The sequence below is a fragment of the Pristis pectinata genome, chromosome 4, assembly GCF_009764475.1.
Source record: "Pristis pectinata isolate sPriPec2 chromosome 4, sPriPec2.1.pri, whole genome shotgun sequence".
Classification (NCBI taxonomy): domain Eukaryota; kingdom Metazoa; phylum Chordata; class Chondrichthyes; order Rhinopristiformes; family Pristidae; genus Pristis; species Pristis pectinata.
In genome coordinates this window covers 91,754,430-91,779,673 of record NC_067408.1, presented here as the reverse complement: position 1 = coordinate 91,779,673, position 25,244 = coordinate 91,754,430, and the positions used below count along the sequence as shown (strand labels likewise).

Below are 25,244 nucleotides of genomic sequence, written 5' to 3'. Positions count from 1 at the left end.
GGCTCTGTGACAATGGTGACACATTTCTAAATCAGGATAATATGCGACTTGGAGGGGAGCTTGCAGCTAGTGAGGATCCCCTGCACTCACTTCCTTTATCCTTTTACTGCATCTTATAGATAGTATCCATAGGACACTGCACCCTTGGACCTGTATAGGCTCAGTGGACCACACAGCTTTCCACTGTGCAATAAAAATCTCCAACACTGCTCTTGGAATTAATCCCATGCCTTTTTTTTGTTCTATCAGCAGAGTCAAGGGCATCATGTTACTTGACTCTGGCCATGGATTAAGGCTGCTGCTATTTGCATAGCAAAGGATTTTGGCATGTAGTTTTGAGGGTCTCAGCACCACAGCTGTCTTCCACAGATGTAATTAATTTATTCAGGTAGTGGCTACACTTTGGTTTCCCCTTCCAGGATAATATATTAAATTATTTATATATAGGCTTTAAAATTTCTCTACTATAAGGTTTAGATATTTCCTGCATTTATTATGCAGACTTGATCTTTACATTTTTTTCCATAACCAGCTAATTTTTATATGGTCACTATTTATTATATTCTGCCTGTATGCTTACTTACAGCTTTTATGGCAAGGTTAACAAAGATATAAGGTTAACACAACAGTAATTTTCAGATGGCATTTAGAAATAAACTATATGTCTAAAATCGTGCAGAACACATACCTGGTCTGGTGCCAGTGAAACAGACCACACTGCTCCGTCATGGGCATCAAATGTCTCCAACAAATTTCCTGAAGCTAAATCAAAGAGCTGTAGCTTTCCAGACTATAGAAGACCAAGGACAGTAAATGTGACAAAATTTTATATTTAATCTAAATCAACTGTATGCTAATACTGAGCTGAACCTGCATGAACGAATATATTTTAGCTGCTTTCTTTTCTCCCCCCCAATCTGTTGATAATTGAGTACATTTAGTTTAAGAGCAGTAAGCTTATATTTTACATTGAATGCCAAAATTGTTTCACTCTCAAATCTTTTCCAACAGAAAGTCCATCAGATCCTTGCACACACATGCATACATCTGAATTGTTCTAATTTGTAACAGTTACAGATTGTTCTGGAATGATGAGCTCCTAGAGAATTCAGTGAAATCATTCATGGTCAATCTGGAACCAAGTGACATTCCTCTTACAAACAAAAATGCCTAAATTTATGAGAACACAGAATCTGGTAACCATTTTTTCCAATTTGGATGAAACTTGAGAGCTAATGACAAAAAATCACTTCACCATCTTCTCTTTCTCTGAGAATAGCTACCAGTGTTTTTTTGAAGAATTTTGATATGCCATTATTTGTTTGCTTTTGAATCACCCAGAAAATGAGATGTCAAATGTATTCCTAGTCTTAAAACTATTCAATGTTAAGAATGACCAATTCCTTTTCAAAAACAAAAGATGATCTGTTTAAAAGATCAGATGTTGGAAATGTCAAACCAATCAATTAAGTGATCTGATAATGGAAATAGAGAAAGGCTTGTTTGAGTAAAAAACATCCATGCCATTGTCATTTGAGTTGTTCAAGAACTCTGTTATGGAATCATCTGATGACTATCTTGGCATGTGCACTGCTCAGTGACTCAGACAGCTAGATCATGATGCTTTTGGAACTTTATCACAAGGTGTGTAGAGATCTATGGAAGGTGAGTACGTTATTGTAAAGAGCTTTCTAATAAGCGAAGAAAGTTTGTTTTCAGTTTATTCCAATGCACCACAATAGGAGTCACAATACTCAAATGCTGAGAAATGATATCATTACTTTATCAAAACAACTCAAATGAACAAACATTGAATTGTAAATGTTGCAATAACTGCTGTAGAGAAGCAGATCTGTGTTACCTTAGTTCCCAGAGTAATTTGTCTGTCTCCAGGAACAAATAGAGAACAGAGCGAATATTCACAATCCATGGTCCTGATACACTGTAGACTGGACCTGAGGATTAATAAAGCATGGCTGACAGGATCTGCTCAATAAACAGGACACACTTTTTCTTCCACATCCTTCCTATAATGTGGTGACCAGAACTGAACACAATATTCCAAGTGTGGTCTAACCAGAGTCTTGTAGAGCTGCAACATTACCTCTCAGCTCTTGAACTCAGTCCCCTGGTTAATAAAGGCCAGCACACCATACGCCTTTTTAACCACCCTATCCACTTGTGCGACAACTTTGAGGGATCTATGTCTACTTGGACCCCAAGATCTCTCTGTTCCTCCACAATGCTAAGAATCCTGCCATTAAACATGTACTCTGCCTTATATATCATCAAAACTGCCTCATCAATCCTATCCATACCAATTACCTCAATAGTCTTTGAAATCCCACATATTTTAACTCACCCAGAACTTTGTCTTTATTGAAGTTCACTAACCAATCACTCCTATCTTTCTTTATTTCCTTATACCCAATCCACTGATTTCATTATTTTACAAATCCCCATGACTTCAACCCACCCTATCTTTGGGGTGCCTACTTTCCCTTTGCTCCATCATCAGTTGGTATTACATTCACCCATAACAGTGTGTGGTATCTGGAATTCTCCAAATAACTCTTGCACTTTGCTACTTTTACCCACCATTTCCACAAAATAACCCTTGTTGACGTTACCTCCAATCAGTTTCCCGGATTCAGCGCCGCGCACCCACCCCAAAAACTTATGATTGCTGTGTGAATCTCCCCATCCTTATAAAGGCACTTTGGGACATTTTAATGATATTTCACTGAAGATGTTTTATAATATAAACCATTGATCTTAATTGGAATTGCAGTAGGGAATTTGCAATTGAGCTTTGCACTCTTAGCTAATAATGGTGTAAATAAAAATCAAATTGCTAGTTTTATTCTGTTTAATGAAATGGTTTACTACTTCAAGCATGCACTTGGAAAATGTGTTATAAGGCATTTTGTATACATCATTAGTTTACCAACACTGTAACAAAAAAGGAGTTACATGGAGTTCTTCAATAATGAATTTAATCAACAATATATGCAAGTGTAATCTTGGTAGATCCACATACACAGGTGACCAACATACCAAATTGAAATAAAAATCCCACATTTTTCATTACTTAATTCACAGGGGCATATGGGTATTGTTAAATACAATAGCATTTTTGATCAGACACAAGAAGTCTACCAAACCAGCAGATGCTACTCAACTAGATTCTGAAAATGGAGGGAAATGGAAAATAGCTGCCTCAGCAATTGGTGCTGATTAGGATTGCCTATATACACACTTGATATATTGTTCAGTATTGAATTGCCCTTTCTTTAATCCATTTCCTGTGGCACTACTCATGGAAAGACAGCACCACAAGTTTTATTTTAATCTTGACCAGATGGGTGGGAAGGGATGAGCAGACTAGAGAGTCAAAGTGCAATACAGCACAGATACAGGCCCTGCGGCCCAACCAGTCCATGTTAACCACGGTGCCCACCCAGCTCATCCCAATTTCCTGTGTTCGGCCCATATCCCTCTAAGCCCCGCCCCTCCACGTACCTATCCAAGTGGTCCTTAAATGATACTATTGTACCTGCCTCAATCACTTCCTCTGGCAGCTCATTCCATATACTCACCACCCTGTGTGAAAAAGTTGCCCCTCAGATCCCTTTTAAATCTTCTTCCCTCTCACTCTAAACCTACACCCCCTAGTTTTGGACCCCACCCTGGGGAAAAAACCGTTACCATCCACCTTATCTATGCCTCTCATAATTTTAAACATAGAAATGTCACCCCTCATTCTCCTACGTTCCATGGATTAAACACCTAGCCTGGCCAACCTCTCCCTATAACTCAGGCCTTCTTGTACTAGCAACATCCTCGTAAATCTTTTCTGCACCCTTTGCACTTTAACCACGTCTTTTCTATAACAGGGCGACCAAAACTGTACACAGTACTCCAAGTGTGACCTCACCAATCACTTATACAATTGCAACATAATGTCCCAACTCCTATACTCAATGCCCTGACTGATGAAGGCCAGCGTGCTAAATGCCTTTTTCACTACCCTCTCTACCTGTGACGTCACTTTCAACGAACTATGCTCTTGTACTCCAAGGTCCCTCTGTTCCATTATACTCCCTAGTGTCCTACCATTCATAGCATAAGTCGTACTCTGGTTTGACTTTCCAAAATGCATCACCTCACATTTATCTGTATTGAAATCCATTTGCCACTCCTTGGCCCACTTCCCTAACTGATCAAGATCCCCACAAAATCTACGATAACCTTCTTCAACAATAACAATACCTCCTAATTTCATGTCGTCCGCTAACTTACTGATCAATCCCATGCATTTGCATGCAAATCATTTATATAAATAACGAATAACAAGGGTCCCAACACCAACCCCTGCGGCACACCACTAGTCACTGGCCTCCATTCCGAGAACCACCACCCTCTGCTTCCTACCTCCGAGCCAATTTTGAATCCACCCAACTAGCTCTCCCTAGATTCCATGGGACCTAACCTTCCAGACCATCCCGTCATGCGGGACCTTGTCGAAGGCCTTGCTGAAGTCCAATTAGACAGCATCCACTGCCCTACCCTCACCTACCCCTTTGGTTACCTCTTTAAAAAGCTCAGAATGATTTGTCAAGCATGACTTTCCACACACAAAGCCACATTGACTTCTCCTAATCTGATTCTGTCCATCCAAATGCTGGCAGATCCTGTTCCTCAGAATTCCCTTTAGTAACTTCCCCACGACTGATATCAGGCTGACTGGCCTGTAGTTCCCTGGCTTGTCCTTGCTACCCTTCTTAAACAACGGAATGACATTAGCCACCTTCTAATCTTCGGGAAAGTCATGGAGAGAGTGGTCCTTGGGGAAGGCAGAAAGGAGAGCAGTGGGGAAGATGTGGCTAGTGGTGGTCCCATCCACACTTCCTCATCCCCTGGCACTTTCTCCTGCAACTGTAGGTGCAACACTTGTCCCTATAGCTCCTTCCTCACCACTATCCAGGGACCTAATCAGCCTTTCCACGAGGCAGAGATTCATGTCCACCTCCTCCAGCTTCGTCTACTGCATTCGGCGCTTGCAATGTGGCCTCCTCTACATCAGCGAAACCACCTGTGCTCTGTCCGCAACAATTATCTTGAGCTTCCTGTTGTATGTCATCACAACTCTCCTTCCCAACCCCACACTGACCTGTCTGTCGTCAGCCTTCTCTATTGCCAGGGTGAGGCCAAACACAAACTAAAAGAACAGCACCTCATATTTCACTTTCCATTTTCAGGTAACCCACTCCCCCTATGTTCCTTTCCCATTCTCACCAGTTCATCCAGGGTCTCTCTTCCTTTGTTTATCTTTTCCATCCCCCCCTTCCACCCCCATTATCTAGACTCATCACCTTAACCCTAATCCCACCTGGTTCCATGTGCTCATCACCCACATACCTATCTACCTGGGTTTCTTTTCCCTTGGTTGACCTTTCCTGTATCCTCCCTACCTGATTCTATCTGTTCATCATCCCTCACTTATCTGGTTCCACCTATCACGTACCAGCCTCTGTTTCCCCTCTCCCTCACTTCTACATACTGGCCATCTTCCCTTTACACTCAGTCCTGATGCAGGGTCTCGACCCGAAACATCAACCGTCCTTTTTGCCTCCACAGAAGCTCCTTGACTGCTGAGTTCTTCCGGTGGTTTATTTTTTGCTCCAGATTCCAGCATCTGCAGTGGCTTGTGTCCCCAACAAGTTGGGTTCTCTGACTCAGTATAATCATCTGAGAAGATTGAGGAACAATTTAAGAGCCCTTTCTCTTGAACTGGCTTGTTTTTTCGCTCCTAAATCTTCACTTTTCCCAGATTATGTGGATTCTAGACAGACAAATGTGACATCAGAAAGTCAAATGACACAAACCTGTTCCATATTTTGACTGTCTCAGCTGAAGCAGAAAGTACTGCAATGTTGTCAGAACTGAAGGCTAGGGTTCTTGCATCTGTTCTATGGCCTGCAACAGTTAACCTAGCCAACTTTGTGCATTCTGGTGTCTCCTCCGTTGAGTTCAGATTGAATGCTTCCACTGTGTTGTTCTGCAACAGCACTACAATCTTTAGCTCCCCATTCGGCATTGAAAGAAAATTGAATGATCTACAAAAAGCAAATTAGGATCAAAAAGTCAAAGCAGTAAAAGTTATACTCCAAGGCCAAAGAGACTAGACTACATTTTGTTCACATTAGTTGAGTGATGTGGGCAAATTATAGATTAAGGCTATCCCCCGAAGATGGGGCAACAATGGATTGTTCAGCAAAACAATAGATCTAAACCCCATTTCATTTCTGGTTTCAATAAAATGAGAGTGCAACGATGCCTACTAGGATTTCTTTCCTTTATATGATGAAAATGCAGTTCAAAATTAGTGAAGTAGCAAAACATGCATCTAAAACTGGAGAAGATCTGCTGTAAACACAGCAAATTGACTTGGCTTTAGGCAGTTAACCAGGTGGAAGCCTGGAATTCCAATCACTGGCTGAAGCAAAACTTTCCACTCCCATTAAGTATTGGGCCCACATTAGATTCATTGTCATGGAGTCCACAGAACTATAAAATTTCAACTCCCCCCCCACCCCGTTTGAATTAATTCAATTGATTTACATGTTTAATTGATTTTAAATTTCTGCAAATATTTATCTGAAGTCTTTAAATAAAAAGACACCTTTTTTATAATATAATCTTTATTTTTAACAGTGTTTCTGTGTTTTGGAATATTTGTGAATATCATAAGCATTCACTCTTAATGAAGGCTATGACAGTCAGTGTCTTTACTTCAGGGCTTCACTGCTGCCAAAGCCAGACTCAAACTGCAGTATGTGTTTTGGAAGGCCGTGGCTTTGACAAGCCTTGCTGATCAGCTGGGAGTCAGCTTCCCAATGAAAGACTGCTCATGGAGCCAAATTAGTAGAAACGGTGTGGTCCAAGTGCAGTTAATTAATAAGCTTTTGCAGCTCACATACCAGGGGAAGAGTCAGCTCAATATTATCTGTTAAGTACATAATACCATGACTTTATAGCAGGATACACCTATAGTTATATTGTACAACAGAAAAGTGTGATGTATTAACCTCATCTGACCAATGAATAATGTATAAATCTGTACATACATTCCATACACAGTTATGTTTCAGGTTTCCAAGCTTTTGTTCAGAATGAAAACACTTGGTTATTTTAATTTTAGCCAAAAAGCTCAGGACTTTCTTTTTAAGCGTTGAAGCAATGATTTTTTGATATGTCAATGTGCTCTAATTAAAACTTTGGATTAAAAAAGAAATTACATTACAGGTTAATCTTTCTTTTTGGACAGTCATATAATACAGCCTTACCTGATTTTTGCTGAGGCTTTAATTTTGGTTACCTCCTGAATCTCATCTTTTAGGGTTCGTTCCACAGTAGGCTCCAAGTCAATGCCAGATTCCCCTGACTCAGCTCTTTTCCTATGGAAGAATGCGAAATATAGTCCATTTAAATAAACACAGTAAAATAAGTTAATCCCATGCAAAAAGTTTTCCTATTTACTGTGATCATTATTGAAAGACGAAACAGTTAACAATTCCTTTTCGCCCCTGGATTTCAACTCATTTGAATGCAAATTCTTTCTCTACTCCCATTAATGAAATGATTTCCTCAGGTTGCTTTTAATATCTCCGCTCACGTGAGTAAAGTGTCCAGCTCCTCAATAGAGAAACAAATTATGCTGTTAGATATAATGGAAAGTTTTAAGAACACATGGTTTTATGAGCCTGGGTGCGATTTCACACATTCTCCAAACAGTAAACCCATAATCTTAGCATGAACATAAGGATACAAGTATCTGGCACCATTGGAAAGAAACCAATAACAGATAGGTGGAACAACAAAATGCCTGACTTCCTGCTGTTGAGACAGAGTTATGAAATAGATGCAAGATCCTATTTTTCCAGCAAATCTTTGTAGTTCATTCTACCTCTGCTTTCCATTGGATACAGGAAGCAGTGCACTGGTACGTATTAATTAATACCTAATGAATGGTGACATTTGACCACTGCAATAAGTGCATGCAATGGAAGTGCTTTCTTTACAGATTTTAAAGCAGCTTTTGATCAGTTGATATCAAGAAGAAATCAAACTGTTACAATCACCAGCCCACATTTTTTCCCCATCATTCTCTTTAATATGAGGAAAACTGAACCCTGACAACTGCAAAATGCAATTTTCTCTATCCACTTATCTCTCACAAATAAAATTGGATCCCTGTATATATTCTTAATGACATAAATTTAGTATTCAATAGCAATATATGGTCCACACTGCTAACAAAAATGCTGCTCACGCATCTTCTGTGGTGTGAACTTTGTTCCGATGTTAGTTGATGCCTGATGGCAATGCAAATAGATTCCTGGAGTCCAGTAGCCAGATGACATTAGGTAGGCTAAGTGCCAATTATCTTGACAAATTCTCAACGTCAGTAAACCAGGAAGTAAAGAGTACAATTTCTTTTAGCATACTAAAGAGCACTGTGATAGGAACAGGAGCATTAGATTGTAGAAATTGAAACATTATAAATAAGCTTTGAAGAAATTTAAAATTCAATACTCAGGCTTTATGCAACCAAGTACAACATGTTAGGGATTTTACAATACTCTGCACCTGAACAGACACAAGATTAATATCCTCGGAAGCAGGCTTACTTGTGCCATTGAAGAGAATTTACACCTGTCTGGCAGAGGGATAGGAAGCAGAGATTCAGTACAGGGAAAACCTGAGCTGAAATGGAAGGTAGAAAACTAGTGAAAGTGTATTGAAGGCCGACCAAACAAAGGTTGGAAAATAGACAATAAAAGGAGTCTGTTTGAGCTCAGGGATTCCAGAGCATAGAAAATAAGACATGCTAGCTTTTAGTTAATTGGTACAAAGACACCTATGCTCCTTTGATCATCAAAATTTCCCAATCTCACATAATTAAAAAAAAATTGATTTTCTATTGCCATGGATAACCTCACTTTTTTCCATAATGTACTCCATCAGACACAATCTTGTCCACTCACTTAGCACATTTATAACCCACTAAGGCATGGCAGTGTAGCGGTTAACATAACGCTTTACAGCACCAGCGACCCAGGTTCAATTCCTGCCACTGTCTGTAAGGAGTTTGTATGTTCTCCCCATTTCTGCGTGGGTTTCCTCCGGATGCTCCGGTTTCCTCCCACGTTCCAAAGACATACGGGTTAGGAAGTTGTGGGCATGCTATGTTGGCGCCAGAAGCGTGGCGACACTTGCAGGCTGCCTGCAGAACACTCTACGCAAAAGATGTATTTCACTCTGTGTTTCGAGTACATGTGACTAATAAAGATATCTTATCTTTACACCTACATTTCCACTTGTACTGTGTCATAAGCAACTAGGAAATTTTATATTTGATCCATTTAATCATTCATTAATATGGATTGCGAATAATCAGATGCCCAAGCATCAATCACTGTGATATCCCACTAGTTACAGCCTGCTGACTGAGAATAACCTATTTATTCATAGTCTTTGTTTTCTATCTGTTAACCAATTCTCAATCTGTGCTGGTATATTATCTCCAATTCTATGTGCTCTAACCTTGTCTAGCAACCTGAAAATCCAAGTGTTACATTCACTCATTCTCCCTTATTAATCTACCAATCACATCCTCAAAGAAGTCCAGAAGATGAGTCAAACATGATTTCATTTTCATAAGTCCACATTGATTCTGCTCAAACATCAACATCGATAAAGGTTAAAGGATAATTTTGTAAATGGAAGGCCGTTACTAGTCTTGCTTTTTGTAAGATTTAGACAAATGTAGGGGAGTGATAAAGAAGTTGAAAGATGAAGGAAAATCTAAATGTGGGGTTGAAAGCAAGGAACAAAGCTTTCAACTGCTTAGCTTGGTTAGTTGGGCTGAAAAGGGGCAAAATGCATTGACATCAAAGTTGTCGGAGGCAAGCCATTTGGGTAGGTCAACAAGATAAGGGAATACAGAATAAATGGGATGAAACCAAGTCATGTAGAGAAACAGAGGGACCTTGGGAGTGTTGATTTAGAAATCTTTAAGGGTAACAGCATCTTAAAAAGGCACATTGGATGCATTTTTTATTAGCCAGTGCACATAATAAAATAGAGAAATTATGCTAGAACAGTGCTCAAAAAAATTAAACCACAGCTTAAGTTCGGTTCTGGTCACAATGATACAGGAAAGAAGTGACTGCATTGAAGAGGGTGCAGAGAAAATTTACAAAGAGGTTGTAATTTACAAAGAGGTTGTAATGACTGAAAAATGTTAGCTGTGAGGAAATACTGGAAAGAATACAGGACATAGAACAGTACAGCACAGGAACAGACCCCTTTGGCCTACGATGTCTGTGCTGAACACAATGCCAAAATAAACTAAATCTCTTCCACCTGTACATAATCAATATCCCTGCATATTCATGTATCTACCTAAAAGTTTCTTATAGGCCACTACTCCTGGCAGGCCATTCCAGACCCCCACCACTCTCTGTGTAAAAAAACTTGCCTGCACATCTCCCTGAAACTCCCACCCACCACCCCCCCAACCCACCCCCCCACCCTACAACCTTAAATGCACATCTTCTAGTATTTGATGTTTTCTGATGTATTCCTGGCACTGAATGGGAATATTGCATGGCAAATTCTGCTACAACAACCAAACACATGAAACAATTGCACATGAAAAATGATAAAACTTACATAAGCCAGATTTAAGCCATGGTGACACCTTCATGGTATAATTTCAATTACATGTTCATTTTAAAGAAATAAACAAGAAAATGAAAGGCAATAAATACTTCTTGCCAGATAAATAGGTTGTTTGTGTGACATTGAAATGATCCATTAAGAATCCTGAGGGAAATTGGGAGAAGCCTGGAGCACGGGAGACTTAAACATTCCTTGTGGGGCAAGAGGCAGTGCCAGGAAAGTAAAATAAAACTTGTGTGAAGTGACCTCTTCTGGCAGAGAAGTAGTAACAGCTTTCCTGTTCCAAGCAGAGTTAAAATTATAATTGGCACTCAGTGGTGTCAGTAGACCTCAAGCTAATAAAATCACCATGATGGTGTCTGTAGATCTTCCTGGAGGAAGAAACACGACTATGAAATTGCTTTTCAACTGAACCTCAGCCTGAGGACGTTTTTCAGTGACTGCCTGGTACATGTCCGGCTGAGCAGATACAACTAGCAGAACAGTGGATCTAAACTGTACGTGTTTGGTGCCATTTGGCACTTGTTCTCTGCTCTAGGTTTTCTGCTGAAGGTGCAATGAAAGGAACCTTTAGTGTAATGAACTTCCATAAAGTTCAATGAAACAGAAGTTCCTTATAAAATCCAGACAGTATTCTATCCAGTTACTATGCTCAAGTCTTTAGCTCCTCCCTTAAATCAGCATTATCCAGGAAGCAAACAGAACAAGGCTAATGCACACATTTTATGCAAGAAAACAAAATACTTTCAATTTATAAGCAGTCATTTTAAGCCCAGCAGAAACCATCTGGAATTATCAATCAACTTCCTAGGTTTGCAAATTTGCTGCTTGCCAAAAATGCTCAACAAAGTATTCCAGGTACTTTTTTTGATTTTAATACCATTTTTCTAGTTCGCGGACAAAGAAAACTTTATAAAATTAATCCAAAGTTAAAGTAATCAGCTAAGTTGGACAAGAGAAAGCAGAGAACAGCTCTGCAATGTTATTTGCAAGCCTGCCAAGTACAGTGTTACAGCAGAACATGAGCCAAGAACAGAATGTTCTCTAGTGCTGCACTTTAAAATGCTACGGGTCATTTGATGTGGATCCTGTCACTGTTTTACGTGTGTGTGTGCTGCTCCTTAATTAATATTACTACTATATTTCCTCTATTTTCCAGCAACAGAATTAATTTTTTTAATTTTATTTTCACCTCTCGCTTGCCTATTCTGAAATCAACAATTGAAACTAAAAATATGCCCATGGACAGGAGCAATTCTCCAGCTTTTGTCAACCTACCCATACAATGAGTGTTTTTCACACCGTTACAGCCAAACCTTACATTATTTGTCAACTTTCTGTTCCAGCATTCCATAAGTTCAATTTGATAGCAGTCAGAAGTAGGTATCCTGGCCAATTTTTCATCTCTTAAGCCAACAGCTACTGAAATCAACTGGAGTTACTTTACCAGCAATCTGGTAGCAATTAACTAAATGAGCACATATCAGGAATCAAACCTCTAATCGTTGATGCAGTACCATTCACTGCAGTGTACTTAATCAAAGGCACTGGTTTGGAGAGGGATGTAGAAAGATTTTGCACTGTGCTTCACTTAGCTTTAAAACATCAATCTCAAGTGATGAATAATATGGCAGAAAATACTGGAGAAAAAATTGATTCTAATTCTTTTTGTGTCCAGTACAGTTAAAGCTATAATTCAGCATTTGCATTGTATCAACTTAACAGCAGTGTAATGTCATGAAGACATATTCCAAAGAAAGCTACAATCTTCTCCTTCACTCTTCTGTCATACCTCATGTGCTTGTCATATGGGATATCTTACCCTCTTCCATTGTGAGGGGGATGCCACAGTTCCTATTCTGCCTAATATAAATATAGATCTAGCCAAAATGTCATGTTTGAATTCCAATTGTTCCTAACACTGCAAGTTTGCATCAGAACAAGATGTTTTTGCTGTTGAATAGCAACAACCTGTTTTGTTTGCTACATGAACTAACTGTAAAACATCTTTCATTTTACTGAGATATTTGCATATACAGTGGCATGCAAAAGTTTGGGCATCCCTGGTCAAAATTTCTGTTACTGTGAACAGCTAAGTGAGTAAAAGATGACCTGATTTCCAAAAGGCATAAAGTTAAAGATGACACATTCCTTTAATATTTTAAGCAAGATTACTTTTTTATTTCCATCTCTTACAGTTTCAAAATAACAAAAAAGGAAAAGGGCCCAAAGCAAAACTTTGGCCACCCTGCATGGTCAGTACTTAGTAACACCCCCTTTGGCAAATATCACAGCTTGTAAATGCTTTCTGTAGCCAGCTAAGAGTCTTTCAATTCTTGTTTGGGGGATTTTCGTCCATTCTTCCTTGCAAAAGGCTTCTAGTTCTGTGAGATTCTTGGGCCGTATTGCATGCACTGCTCTTTTGAGGTCTATCCACAGATTTTCGATGATGTTTAGGTCGGGGGACTGCGTCCTCACCACAAAATTCAGAATCAGAAGTTTGTAAAGGAACCTCTAAACAAGCCTGATGCATTTTGGAAACAAGTCCTGTGGACTGATGAAGTTAAAATAAAACTTTTTGGCCGCAATGAGCAAAAGTATGTTTGGAGAAAAAAGGAATTTCATGAAAAGAACACCTCTCCAACTGTTAAGCACGGGGGTGGAACGATCACACTTTGGGCTTGTGTTGCAGCCAATGGCACGGGGAACATTTCACTGGTAGAGGGAAGAATGAATTCAATTAAATACCAGCAAATTCTGGAAGCAAACATCACACCGTCTGCAAAAAAGCTGAAGATGAAAAGATGATAGCTTCTACAACAGGATAACTATCCTAAACACACCTCAAAATCCACAAGGGACTACCTCAAGATGCACAAGCTGAAGGTTTTGCCATGGCCTTCGCAGTCCCCCGACCTAAACATCATTGAAAATCTGCGGCTAGACCTCAAAAGAGCAGTGCATGCAAGATGGCCCAAGAATCTCACAGAACTAGAAGCCTTTTTGCAAGGAAGAATGGGCGAAAATCCCCCAAAAAGAATTGAAAGACTCTTAGCTGGCTACAGAAAGCGTTTACAAGCTGTGATACTTCCCAAAGGGGTGTTACTAAGTACTGACCATGCAGGGTGCCCAAAGTTTTGCTTTGGGCCCTTTTCCTTTTTCGTTATTTTGAAACTGTAGAAGATGGAGATAAAAAAGTAATCTTACTTAAAATATTAAAGAAATGTGTCATCCTTAACTTTATGCCTTTTGGAAATCAGGTCATCTTTTACTCGCTTAGCTATTCACAGTAACAAAAATTTTGACCAGAGGTGCCTAAACTTTTGCATGCCACTGTAGGTGGTGAAACCACCTTTATTGACTTGGTGGCATACCTGTGCTGCAGGCAGTGCAGTTATCTCCCAGCTTCAACGATTCTGACCTTCAATTCTGTTTGCTCTGTGGAGTGTGCATGTTCTCCCGTCAATGGCACAGGTTTCCCCTGGGTGGCCTGGCTTCCTTCCACATCTCAAAGGTGTGCAGCGTGGTAGATTAACTGGTCATTGTAAATTTCTTCCTATTGTGGGTGGGTAGTAGGGGAATCAGGGGATGTTAATGGACGTGTAAGAGAATGGATTACAGGGAAATAAGTGGGGAAATGGAACTGACAGAATTGTTCTAAGAGGTGTCATAGACTCTATGGGCCAAGAAGCCTCCTTCTCTATCATAATGGGAATATGAGATTGTCTACAGTGGGGGAGAAAATTTCAACTTTCTCTTGAAATGGCAACTATTCCTTGAGCCATTTCAATTATACTTCACTTACTTTGCTTTTTTCTTGGCCTTCCTTTGTTTCTTTTCAATCTTTTTATTCACTTCCTCTTCACTTAGGATCTTAAAAACCTCAAGAACACTATCTGTGCCCTGTAAGAAATTGTACAATGATTAAAGTGGCAGTCACAAGACTGGTTAGCCCTTCTTATACAATTTATCTCCATTTCGAGCAATAGATTAAAAAATGCAACCCCCATATGCTTAACTTGAACTTAATTTATTCCCTTCTACACAAATAACAATTAGTCATATTGTAAAATGAGGGGCAACTTGTTTCATAAGATCTTTGAATTAACAGTTTGAAGGGTATATATGACAATTTGATTCTTCACTAAGGTGGAATATCAACACATGAGAGCTGTAAATTACTAGCTGTAATATTAAAACTCAGAGACAAATTTAGCTGTGCATTATTTATTAAATAACCATTTGTCTAAATTATATTAAAACACTTGGCACTCCAAGGTCAAGCAGCTTCACAGGAAATCCCAGTATAAAAATATCCCCATCTCATTGCACATCTGTAGGTGTCACCAGAGCATGATTCTGTTTGTAAAAATTAGAGGAGTTAAATCACAAAGTGCTTTCTGAGAATATTAATTTTCAATCTCTAATAAATATGAAATTGTATAATCAAAAGACGTGACTGCATTTTTAATAGAATTGTCTCGTCTTTTAATTAAAGCTTATACTTGAACACCTCAATGTTGGTCAAAATCCTAAACCTTGAGCTGATAAATTTGTCTGGAGTTCAATTTCAGTGCACATGCTGAGAGAGTGGAGCATTCAGTTACTCGCAATGTGTCTATATAACAGCTACCCTGAAGAATGCTTCTCCTGTGTCTACCCAGTAATGTCAAACAATGGTAAAAAAAATTTCAGGGGAAAAAGTTCAGAAGTTTTCCTTTTAATTTTATAAAAGAGTTTACATCTAAGAAATAGGAAGGATACAAGTGAGATTGCATTCACTGCAGATTTTTTTTTATTGAAAAAGCTGATTTTAATGGCCGAAATGCTCTTGAGAAATGAGGAGGGACAAAGCTACCATGGGGCTTGGGAGATGGGAGATACCTTGGGAAAGTGGGAGAGTCAAGAGAAAGAGCGAGTGTTCATTAAAAAAGTATTTAAAAAGTTGAATTTCAATTGTTTGTCATATGTTGGCAGGAAAGATGATCAATATTTGGCCTCAACTGCAAAAAATAAGAGGAATAGAGACAAAAATGGAAAGGGTGGACAGCTTTTACTCAGTTTTTTTTAAATTAAAAAAAAGCTTCTTGAAGTAAACAGATAAAAATGGGCTGGTGGATGCAAGAAATGAGGGACGGAAGAAACCAAGCTTGAATGAAAAATTTGTACCACTTGGTCCTGAAGAAGAAATTAAGAAAGCTATGGAAGTGAGAGGTTGCCAGGAAAGGGTAGAGAGATGAATAGGAAATTAGCAGAGTGCATTTAAAGTTTGTTTTTAGTTGTAGTTGGGGAGTTGCTTTAAGACAAATAGCAGGTTAATAACTAAAGAACAGTTTTATAACTAAAGGCAGCAAGCGACAAATAATGATACTGGTTGATCTAATACTCATTTCAAAATTATTTAATCTGATTTGTGGCAATTTTGTGGACTTGGGTTCTATATACTTAATCAACCATGTCTCATAGAAGAAACATGGAGAATAGTAACCTCTGCAAAACCAGTAACAGCAAGCTAGGAAGAGCAGAGGTGTTAGCCCAATTCTATAAGTATAATATCAAACAAAGCTGCTAATTTTAATCAACATATTATTTTAAATAGCTGAATATTACAGAATTTAGGTCCACTTGTTGGCTATTCAATCAACGCATTTATGAACGCAGTCATACTTACATGACAGATAATAATTTTCTGATTGAGATCAGTTGCTAAGGAAACAACACGATTCCTGCCCGCCCTAAATACAGATCCAATCTTCTGACAAGTCAGTAAACGCTGTAAAGACAAAATGAAATGATAACAATCATTTAAAGCTTCACAAGATCCACAACAGCATCTCACCTAATCACCTAAAATCAAAATTTATCCCTGCACAGTTCCACAAAACAAGCTTTTCACCAGCCACTTACATTTCAAACTGATACTTTTTTCTCTGCATCTCCAACTAACTGTATCTGGAACAAGTTTGATTTTATTTACAAGTTCCCCCTCCCATGATTTTACCTTCTGAAAGCAAAGTTTAGTTCATATACTGCTTCATTGGTATTTACTTCATTATTGCTTACAAGTTCAGAAGGTTGGGAGGAGTTAACCCAAATTATTTCTTCCATTCTAACATATGAATTTCAATGCCACCCATATTTTAGGGAAAAAAAGTTATTCTATTCTGTTGATGTTGGTTGAGGATGTAATTATTACAGCACAAGTCTACAGTTACAAAAGTTTCACCTCCTCAGGATCTTCATTCAACTCCTCCTCAATTAGTTCAGTATTTTCCAAGGAATTTTTTGTCTTTTTTACATCTGGTTCTCCAGCTTCTTTTGCCTGAAAAGTAATCCACAACGTAGGATATGCATTAAACAAGTAACGTCTGCTTTCTTTAATCAATTGTAGATGTTACAGAAGAATGACTTTGATAATTTCAGCAACAACATAGAGTCTCAACTGTGTCTCACAGAAGAAACATGTTGAATGTTAATCACTGCAAAACCAGTAACACCAAGCTAGGAAGAGCATATCTATCCTGCTCAAGCTCAATAAATTTTGAGATGTCCTGCCTTGTCAAATGCTTAATGTAGAAGTTATCAAATGATAAATTACTGCTATTTTTCACATTAATTTCACAGTATTGGTGTAATTTTTCCAGTGCTTTGAGCTGCCTGGTTTAGGTAGTGCAAGGCCTCAAGTCTTGATCTTCAAATCCACTTTTCTTCAATTGACCAAAGACTGCTCTGGCACATTTGCACTCAGTGGCAAGTTTCATCATCGATATCTGCCTTCACTAAGAGGTGGCTCCCAAGACGTGGGAAGCAGTCCATGCATTCAGGGTCTCATTGTGAACCTTTATTGTTGCAGGGCAGTGTGGTGCAGGAGGGCCAGTTGGTAGAGGACCTTTGTCTTATGGACACTGAATGCAAGGACCATTTTCTATGTTTCACTGAAAACACTGATGATGGCTTGGAGCCTGGGCTCTGGAGATGTGCAAACACAAACGTCAATGTCATCTGCATACTGCAGCTCAGCTACTGAGGTTTGGATGACCTTGAGTGGAGTCATCTGAAAAGACTCATCACATTGAACTACCATGGACCTGAAGACAATTAGCTAAGAAAATAATAGTAAAGTCAAAGGAAATCATGGCCAAATATCTAGTGAAACCACAACTTGAGAACTGTGTCTATGTCTGGTGACCAAAACATTGGAAAGATAGTAAAGTACTGGATGCTCTGCTCTAATTGATCCACAGAATCAGGGAAGTAAGTTATGAACTAGCGAAAACATGCCTTGAAAGGAGACAGAGAGATGACCCGAGATATAAAATTGCTTTGAAAAGGAAAACTTGGAGTCATTCCTGCTAAATTCCCAAGAATAGATGACAGGAACATATGCTCAAACAAATAAAAGGCTTATTAAGGGTTGATGGCACAGGTTCTTCACACAAACACTGATCAAATCATCAATATCTGCCTTAACTATGAGTGGGCTCCCAAGACGTGGGAAGCAGTCCATGCATTCAGGGTCTCACAAACAACAACCTCGGAGCCTTATTATTCCAAGTATCTATGTTGCTGGTACTGCAGTGCAACAATAATATAATTACAATGAAGAGTGAGAAACTTCTGCATTGTCAATACCAAATAACTTTGCAACAGGTCTTAGGGGGCTGCATGGAACTTGACAGGTAAATGGTACTACATTGTGTGGTAGTATTAATGAAGTAGCGAATGATGTAAACTTCAAAATTGAAATCTAATTTTGGTAATATTCATGTGGTTTATAGTCAAACTCTGTAGAGTAAAGAAGCCAAAAATAACCAGCTTTAATGGGACAAAAAGATGGAGAAAGCGTTGGACTTTTCTAAAAGGATGCATTATGATGGGTGGTAAATACAAATTTATTGTGATTCCAACATCCAGATTATAGGTTCATAATGAAGTTAAAGCTAAGTCAAAATATAATTCACAGAAAAAAAGACTAAACTAATTAAGTTACCACACATATTTATGTCCTCACTCATGAAATTGATAAAGTTTTTACCTCATCCAGATATTGGATGTCCCACACCCTCAGTTCACTGTCAGATGATCCAGTTATTATTCGCTTTTCATCTGAAAGTAGCACAAAATTCCATACCTGGAGCAAAAATTAAAGCAAGATTACTATACAAATAGTTTATTATTATCATGATAAACACAATCTGCACATCATACCAAACTGCAGTTGAATTGAAGGAAACAAGTTAAATACTTGTTCAGTAAAACAAACATCTAATATATTAAATAGCGTGTATTTGCTGGAATTTGTACATGCCCCCAACGTTACTACTCAAGAGATTAAGACACAAGAGAGGTGCGAATCTGCTTCAAAGAGTTATTGGAATTGCATACACGGATGTTGTGCATAATGCATTACATTGATCTTGGTAAGTAAGTACCTCACTGTGCTTAAAAAAAGACATTCGCTTGGGCTAAACAATGCTGTGCCAGGAACCTGATGACGAGGCAACAATGCAACTCTCTTCACCTTGTTGGATGTGATGGGATCTGCTGACACCCCACTCTTTGCTTGGCCATACAACCCTCCCCAGCCGGAAATTTCTGCTGTAATGAGATCAAAAGCCAGCGACCACCACTGAGCTTATTACCATGGAGAAGTCTCTAGGCAGTAACATCACTGGAGGGTTGATCCTTCAGCCAGGTTCCAGGCACAACAGTGGGGAGGGGTAGGGGCTTGAACCAGGTTCCTGGTGCATTAACACTACAGTAACACAATTGCATACAGTATGTGCCCCCATTTAGTGTTGACGCTCTCATTCCTGGGAACACATACTGAGCACAAAGAGAAGTATTTAACTGCTTACTGGGTGAGACGCTAGACCAAAACAATATGACTAACCTCACTCCGATGACCAACCATTGTCTTGAAGCAATGCTGTGTATCCAAATCCCACCATTTAACTAATGTGTCCTTGGAGCTAAAAGACAGGTAAAAATACTGATGAAAAGTCAGGATATATGCATGGAACACATATTTATAAATATGAAATTCACAGAGCAAAAGTCTTGTAGAATAATTAAGTGAACATCCGTGCCAATTCATTCTGATATTTACTGTTCTGATCCAAATCTGAGCCCTACTGCTCCACCATAACCGGCATTAACACAATGCCATCAGAATTTTCTCTGCTTCAACCCATGTATACCATTAAGATTTCAATATAGATTACAAGATTTTTCTTGGACTATCCCAATTCCACTAGGATCCTTCCAATGCTACATTACTTGTTCATTACTGACTGATGACAAACTGAGCATTTTTCCTTTCCATCAGTCAGTATGAAACTGTCACAATAGAAAATGCTTGAATTGCAGAAACAATATTTCAATGAGTAGATAATCCACTGGATTCCACGTTAGAAAATGTTATCCACTCCTCAACATGAAGTTTGGAATATCAGGAATGTCATGGATAGTCCAACAATGACAGACCTGAGCTGCGCTTTATCATCATATTCCGAGAACTCAGAATCTGACCCTGACATTGCCACCTTGAGTGAGACATGACAGGCAGGAGACTACCAGCTCAAAAAACCTGCATCAGGACTGAGTATTCTCTGGTACTCCTATGAAGTACCTAAACTTCATACGAGGGGCACGATGATGGTGTTGACTGGGAAGCTTTATTAAAGAGTACAACAGTGGTCAAGCAATTGGTAGCATTTTAATATTTTAAAATTTGCAACAAATGTATATTCCATGTTAGAAAGAGGTCTAATCATGGTCTGAATCAAAAAATTGATAAAGGGGAAATAGAATACGCCTAGTGAGAAGCAAACAAAAAACCCGCAAGAGGTTCCGCAAGAACAGGAAAAGACCAGCAAAAGCAAATCTGAGTTCCTTATAGATAGAAAGGAGAATTTATAGTGAGAAATAAAGAAATGGTCAGGGTACCAAACAAATATTTTGTGTTTCTTTTCAGACAGAAACAAAAACCTCCTAGAAACCCTGGGGAACCAGTGGTCCAGTGCAAGAGAGAAACAAAAACAAATTAGGATTACTAAAGAAATATTATAGAGAAGTTAATGAGCCTGAAAACTGATAAATTCCAAGGACCTGATGATCTATATCCCAGAAATATTGGATGTAGCGGATAGTCTCAGAGATCTTCCAAGTTCTATATATTCTGGAATGGTTCCTGTGTTTGGAAGACAGCAAATGTGACAGTGTTATTCAAGAAGGGGAGAAAGAAGGTAGAGAATAACTGACCCTCATTGTTATCCTCACATTGGTGGGTGGGAAAGTGCTGGAATTAATTATAAAGGATGTTGTATCAGGACCCTGATAAAGTATTATTGAGAAGAGTTAACATGGATTTATGAAAAAGGAATTTGCTTGAATAACCTATCGGATTTCCTTGAGAATGATTCCAGTAGAATAGATGAGGAGGAACCAGTAAATGTGGTATATTTGGATTTGCAGAAGGTTTTCGATAAGGTGCCACACAGAAGATTGGTGAATAAGGTTGGAGAACGTGAAATCGGTGGTAAATATGTGGGTTGAAAATTCATTAACAGATATAAAACAAAGAGTAGAAATAGAGAGCTCCTTTTTCAGTTGAGGGACCGTGAGGATCAAATATAACATTTCCAAGTATGCTGATGACAGCAAACCAGGTGTGAATGTAGATAGTAATGAAGACCCAGAGGCTTCGATGGGAAATGTACAAACTAAGTGAGTAAGCAATAAACGGCAGATGAAGTACAATGTGGAAATGTGCGAGATTATCTGACAGGGAAAAACAGAAACACCTCAAGTTTTTTTTTTAAATGGTGAGAAACTGGAAAATGCAGATGCTCAAAGAGATCTGGACATGTTTCTGTACAGGTCACTGACACCCAACATGTAAGTGCAGCAGATAATTAGGAAGGTGATGGGATGGTGGATCAATCAAATGAGGAGAAATTGAACAGGCTAGGCCTCTGTTTAGAAGAATGAGAAGTGACCTCAGTGAAACATAAAAAAAATCTTCGAAGACTCAACAGCGTAGATGCAAGGAGGATGCTTCCCGTGGCTAAGGAGTCTAGAACTAGGAGTTACAGTCTCAAAGTAAGGGTGGGCATTTTAGGACTGAGATGAGGAAAAATTTTATCACTGAGGGGTGTATCTTTGGAAATCTCTGCCCTGAAGGATGTCATTGATAGTATTCAAAACAGAGATTGATAGATTTCTGGATATTAAAGTAATAAAAGGATTTGGGGATAAAGCAGAAAATTGTTTTGAGTTTGAAGATCAGCATTGACCTCGTTGAATGGCAGAGCATGGTTGAGTGGAAATTGGCTACTCTTGCTCTTAGTTCTTCTGTTCTTATGTTTTATAATTCATCAACACCACTGCTGGTTATCATATCATTGAACTAGCTGGAAGGTAGAGGTTAAAGTAGAGGAACCTTGACCTACTGTGAACTAATAACTCCTACATTAAATACTGCACCACCATTTTAACTATACTCGTCCATTGTATACCTTCTAGTCTCCATTTCAATGAGATTGTTCCTATGGCTAGAGTGAAATTTTCTCCTCTTTGCACCATTACTGGTTAAATTAAGAGAATTAAATTAAGAGGCACCCAGGTCTCAAAGTGCCAAAACTCCACAACTTCCTCTGTACAATTTTCTTGTTACCAGCTGCAGATCTTTAAAAACATAAGACTGGCTTATGTTAGATTGTTGTGAGTTTCCTGCTTTATCCCCAAATCCTTTTATTACTTTAATATCCAGAAATCTATCTTTAAAAACATAAGACTGACTTGTATATTTAATACAATATCCGATGTTCTATTTCCACTCTTTTCCACCCTTTTATTGTCCACTGCACAAAAATGGTTTCTCAGTTTAAGAAAAAAGCTCTTTTCTTACCTAGAGACCAGAATATTCCTGCCCTTCAGAAACTTGGCATGTGTAATGGCATCTTTGTGGCCTTTCAATCTGTATAATCCACTCTCATTAATAACATCCCAGATGATGATTTCTGTGTCCTGTGGAATATTAAAAATAGAGACTTGCTTTCAATCAAATCATATTCAATGATCTGATTTTCACTAAAGCATCTTTAATACATACAGCCAAAAAAGCATTCTTATAAGAGATCTCTACTAGTCACACGTACATCGAAACACAGAGTGAAATACATCTTTTGCGTAGAGTGCTCTGGGGGCAGCCCACAAGTGTCGCCACTCTTCCAGTGCCAACGTAGCACGCCCACAACTTCCTAACCTGTAAGTCTTTGGAATGTGGGAGGAAACAGGAGCACCCGGAGGAAACCAACGCAGACACGGGAAGAACGTACAAACTCCTTACAGACAGCAGTGGGAATTGAACCCGGGTTGCTGGTGACAGAATAATGTTATGCGAACCGCTACACTGCTGTGCCTGCCTGGTAGGAAAGTCAAAGATTTAAAATTCAATTGGCCTGCAAATTGTTCGCAGTGAATACCAGAGTTCGACAGTGTAGATAAAAGCTCGCTAGAGATATACGCTCCTTCATTACAAAGTGAAATGTGGATGGAATTTAACCTGCCTTTGATCCTGAAACCAGTCGTGCTCCAAGGCTGTCATAGCTGAGAATTGTCACTGCTGCCTTGTGCCCATTGAAGGTGACATTACTCTCTCCAGTCATTATATTGAATATGCGTATAGACCCATCTTCATATCCAACTGCCAGGTGTTGGCCATCAGGAGCAGAGCACAAATAGGTTACCTCATGTTTAATGCCCTTAAGAATCCATATCTGTAGATACAACAGACAGCAGGGATATTAAAAACATAGCACTTCAGCTCTTCTCGGGAGGAATTTTAAATTAACAGAATATGGTCAAACACTTAAGTGACATTGTTTGTCTTTATCTGAACAGTAGATTAGCACTAGAAATGAAAGATGTTCTCATTAAGATTCTGAAATGAGGAAGATTTTCTGAAGCTACGGGTTGCAAGTCTTTGGAATTCTCTACGTCAGAGAATCACAGTTGCTCAGCCATTGAATATTCAAAACGAGAATCAATGGATTTCTGAAATTAGAGAACATGGGCATTTGGCGGAAACAGTGGACACGGGGCGCAGAAACAGTTGTGATCCTCATTAATGACAGAGCAAACTCAAATAGGTTAGGGTTTGGGTGGGAGGGGGAAATATTCCCTCCTGCTCCTCCAGTTCTTAAGTGATCATTGAATTTGATCATTTACAGCTAAAAACAAAACAACTAAACCAACCAGTGCCCGTAGTGTTGCTAACCTTCTCTCCTTTTCGGATATCCCAGATAAACACGTGCTCACAGGCTGCAACTGCCACATATCGACCTTTCTCTCCACGCAGTTGTACAAAAGTAATATTTGCCTTCTGACTTGCAATTACTCCAAAAACTGCACAGGCAGTGTAGCGTAGATATTGCTTTGTCAGGCCCATGACCAAGGACTAAGCTTGGTAGAACATTAAAATGATCTGATGAAACATCAAGAAGCAGTGAATTACTGAATCTCATATCATTTGCGTTTTCTAATGTCAAAAGGATAATTCTGTTAACTGTACAGCTGAAAAATAAAATTCATTGGGTGACCATAGTAACTTTTCAGTGTCTCTACCAATACTTCACTTTCTATATTCATTCACTCTTTTTTACCCATCAATCACCTCCCAACCATTTGTTCTAATCCCCATCAAATGAACCTTCATCAATTACTCCTCACCTGTGAATTTACTCTATCATACAAATTATCCACTTCATCCCTCAATATGTTTCAACTCCTCACTCCCCTTCTCCTCCTTCCCAACCTGTCACTCACCACTCACTCCCTCACATTTCTGCCTTCCACTCTCGTTTGCCATTGTCCCCTAACCGTTCTTCCTCCCATTTTCCCTGCTTAATCCCCACCACCCCCACCATTTCACTGCATCTTCTATTCCTCAATCCCCATCCTCAACTCAACACAATCTATTTAAGATCTCCCCCACCCCCACTATCTCACTACCTCCTAACTCCTTCATTCACATTTTCCCTCACTGGCCTCCCCCATCCCAATCTCCCCCCCTCACCATCCTCACCCAGATCTCCTCCTTGTCCCCCCTCCCACATCTCCTTCCTTCTCCCACTCTCCCTCTCTCTCCCAACACCCCTCCCTGTCCCACCCCCCAACCCGCCCACCCTTCCTCTCCCAAACACCCGACACCCCTCACCCCTCCTCTCACACCCCATCCCCTACCCCCTCTCCCCCCTTTCCCACTGCCTCTCCCCCACTCCCGGTCCTCTCTCTCCCTCCCTCCTCTCTTTCCACCCCCTCCCCTCTCTCTCTCCCCCCTCCCTCTCCCCCTCTCTCCCCCTCCCTCCCCTCTCCCTCATCCCCCTCACTCTCTTCCCCCCTCTCTGTCTCCCTCTTCCCTTCCCTCCCCCCTCCTCTCCCCTCCCCCCTCCTCTCCCCCCCTCCCCGCTCCACCCTACCCCCTCCTCTCC

The 25,244-nt window shown here is 39.5% G+C and overlaps 1 protein-coding gene across 4 annotated transcripts in view; it reads right to left on the bottom strand.

Moving 5' to 3' along the window:
- Positions 1-25,244, bottom strand: part of wdr3 (WD repeat domain 3) — a 45,889-nt gene that overhangs the window by 19,365 nt on the left and 1,280 nt on the right. For 3 of the 4 annotated variants that reach the window (XM_052013376.1, XM_052013378.1, XM_052013379.1), the window contains exons 2-13: positions 24,032-24,238; positions 23,322-23,531; positions 22,661-22,779; positions 19,643-19,721; positions 18,785-18,880; positions 16,976-17,071; positions 16,421-16,522; positions 14,555-14,652; positions 7,350-7,460; positions 5,889-6,119; positions 1,862-1,955; positions 689-790 (exon numbers count right to left, since the gene is read on the bottom strand). In XM_052013376.1, the coding sequence (XP_051869336.1) occupies positions 689-790; positions 1,862-1,955; positions 5,889-6,119; positions 7,350-7,460; positions 14,555-14,652; positions 16,421-16,522; positions 16,976-17,071; positions 18,785-18,880; positions 19,643-19,721; positions 22,661-22,779; positions 23,322-23,531; positions 24,032-24,202 (1,509 nt within the window). In that variant the 5' untranslated portion in view covers positions 24,203-24,238. Of the gene's footprint in view, positions 1-688; positions 791-1,861; positions 1,956-5,888; positions 6,120-7,349; positions 7,461-14,554; positions 14,653-16,420; positions 16,523-16,975; positions 17,072-18,784; positions 18,881-19,642; positions 19,722-22,660; positions 22,780-23,321; positions 23,532-24,031; positions 24,239-24,483; positions 24,750-25,244 lie in introns of those variants that run through there. The other variant, XM_052013377.1, reaches the window with a different exon arrangement.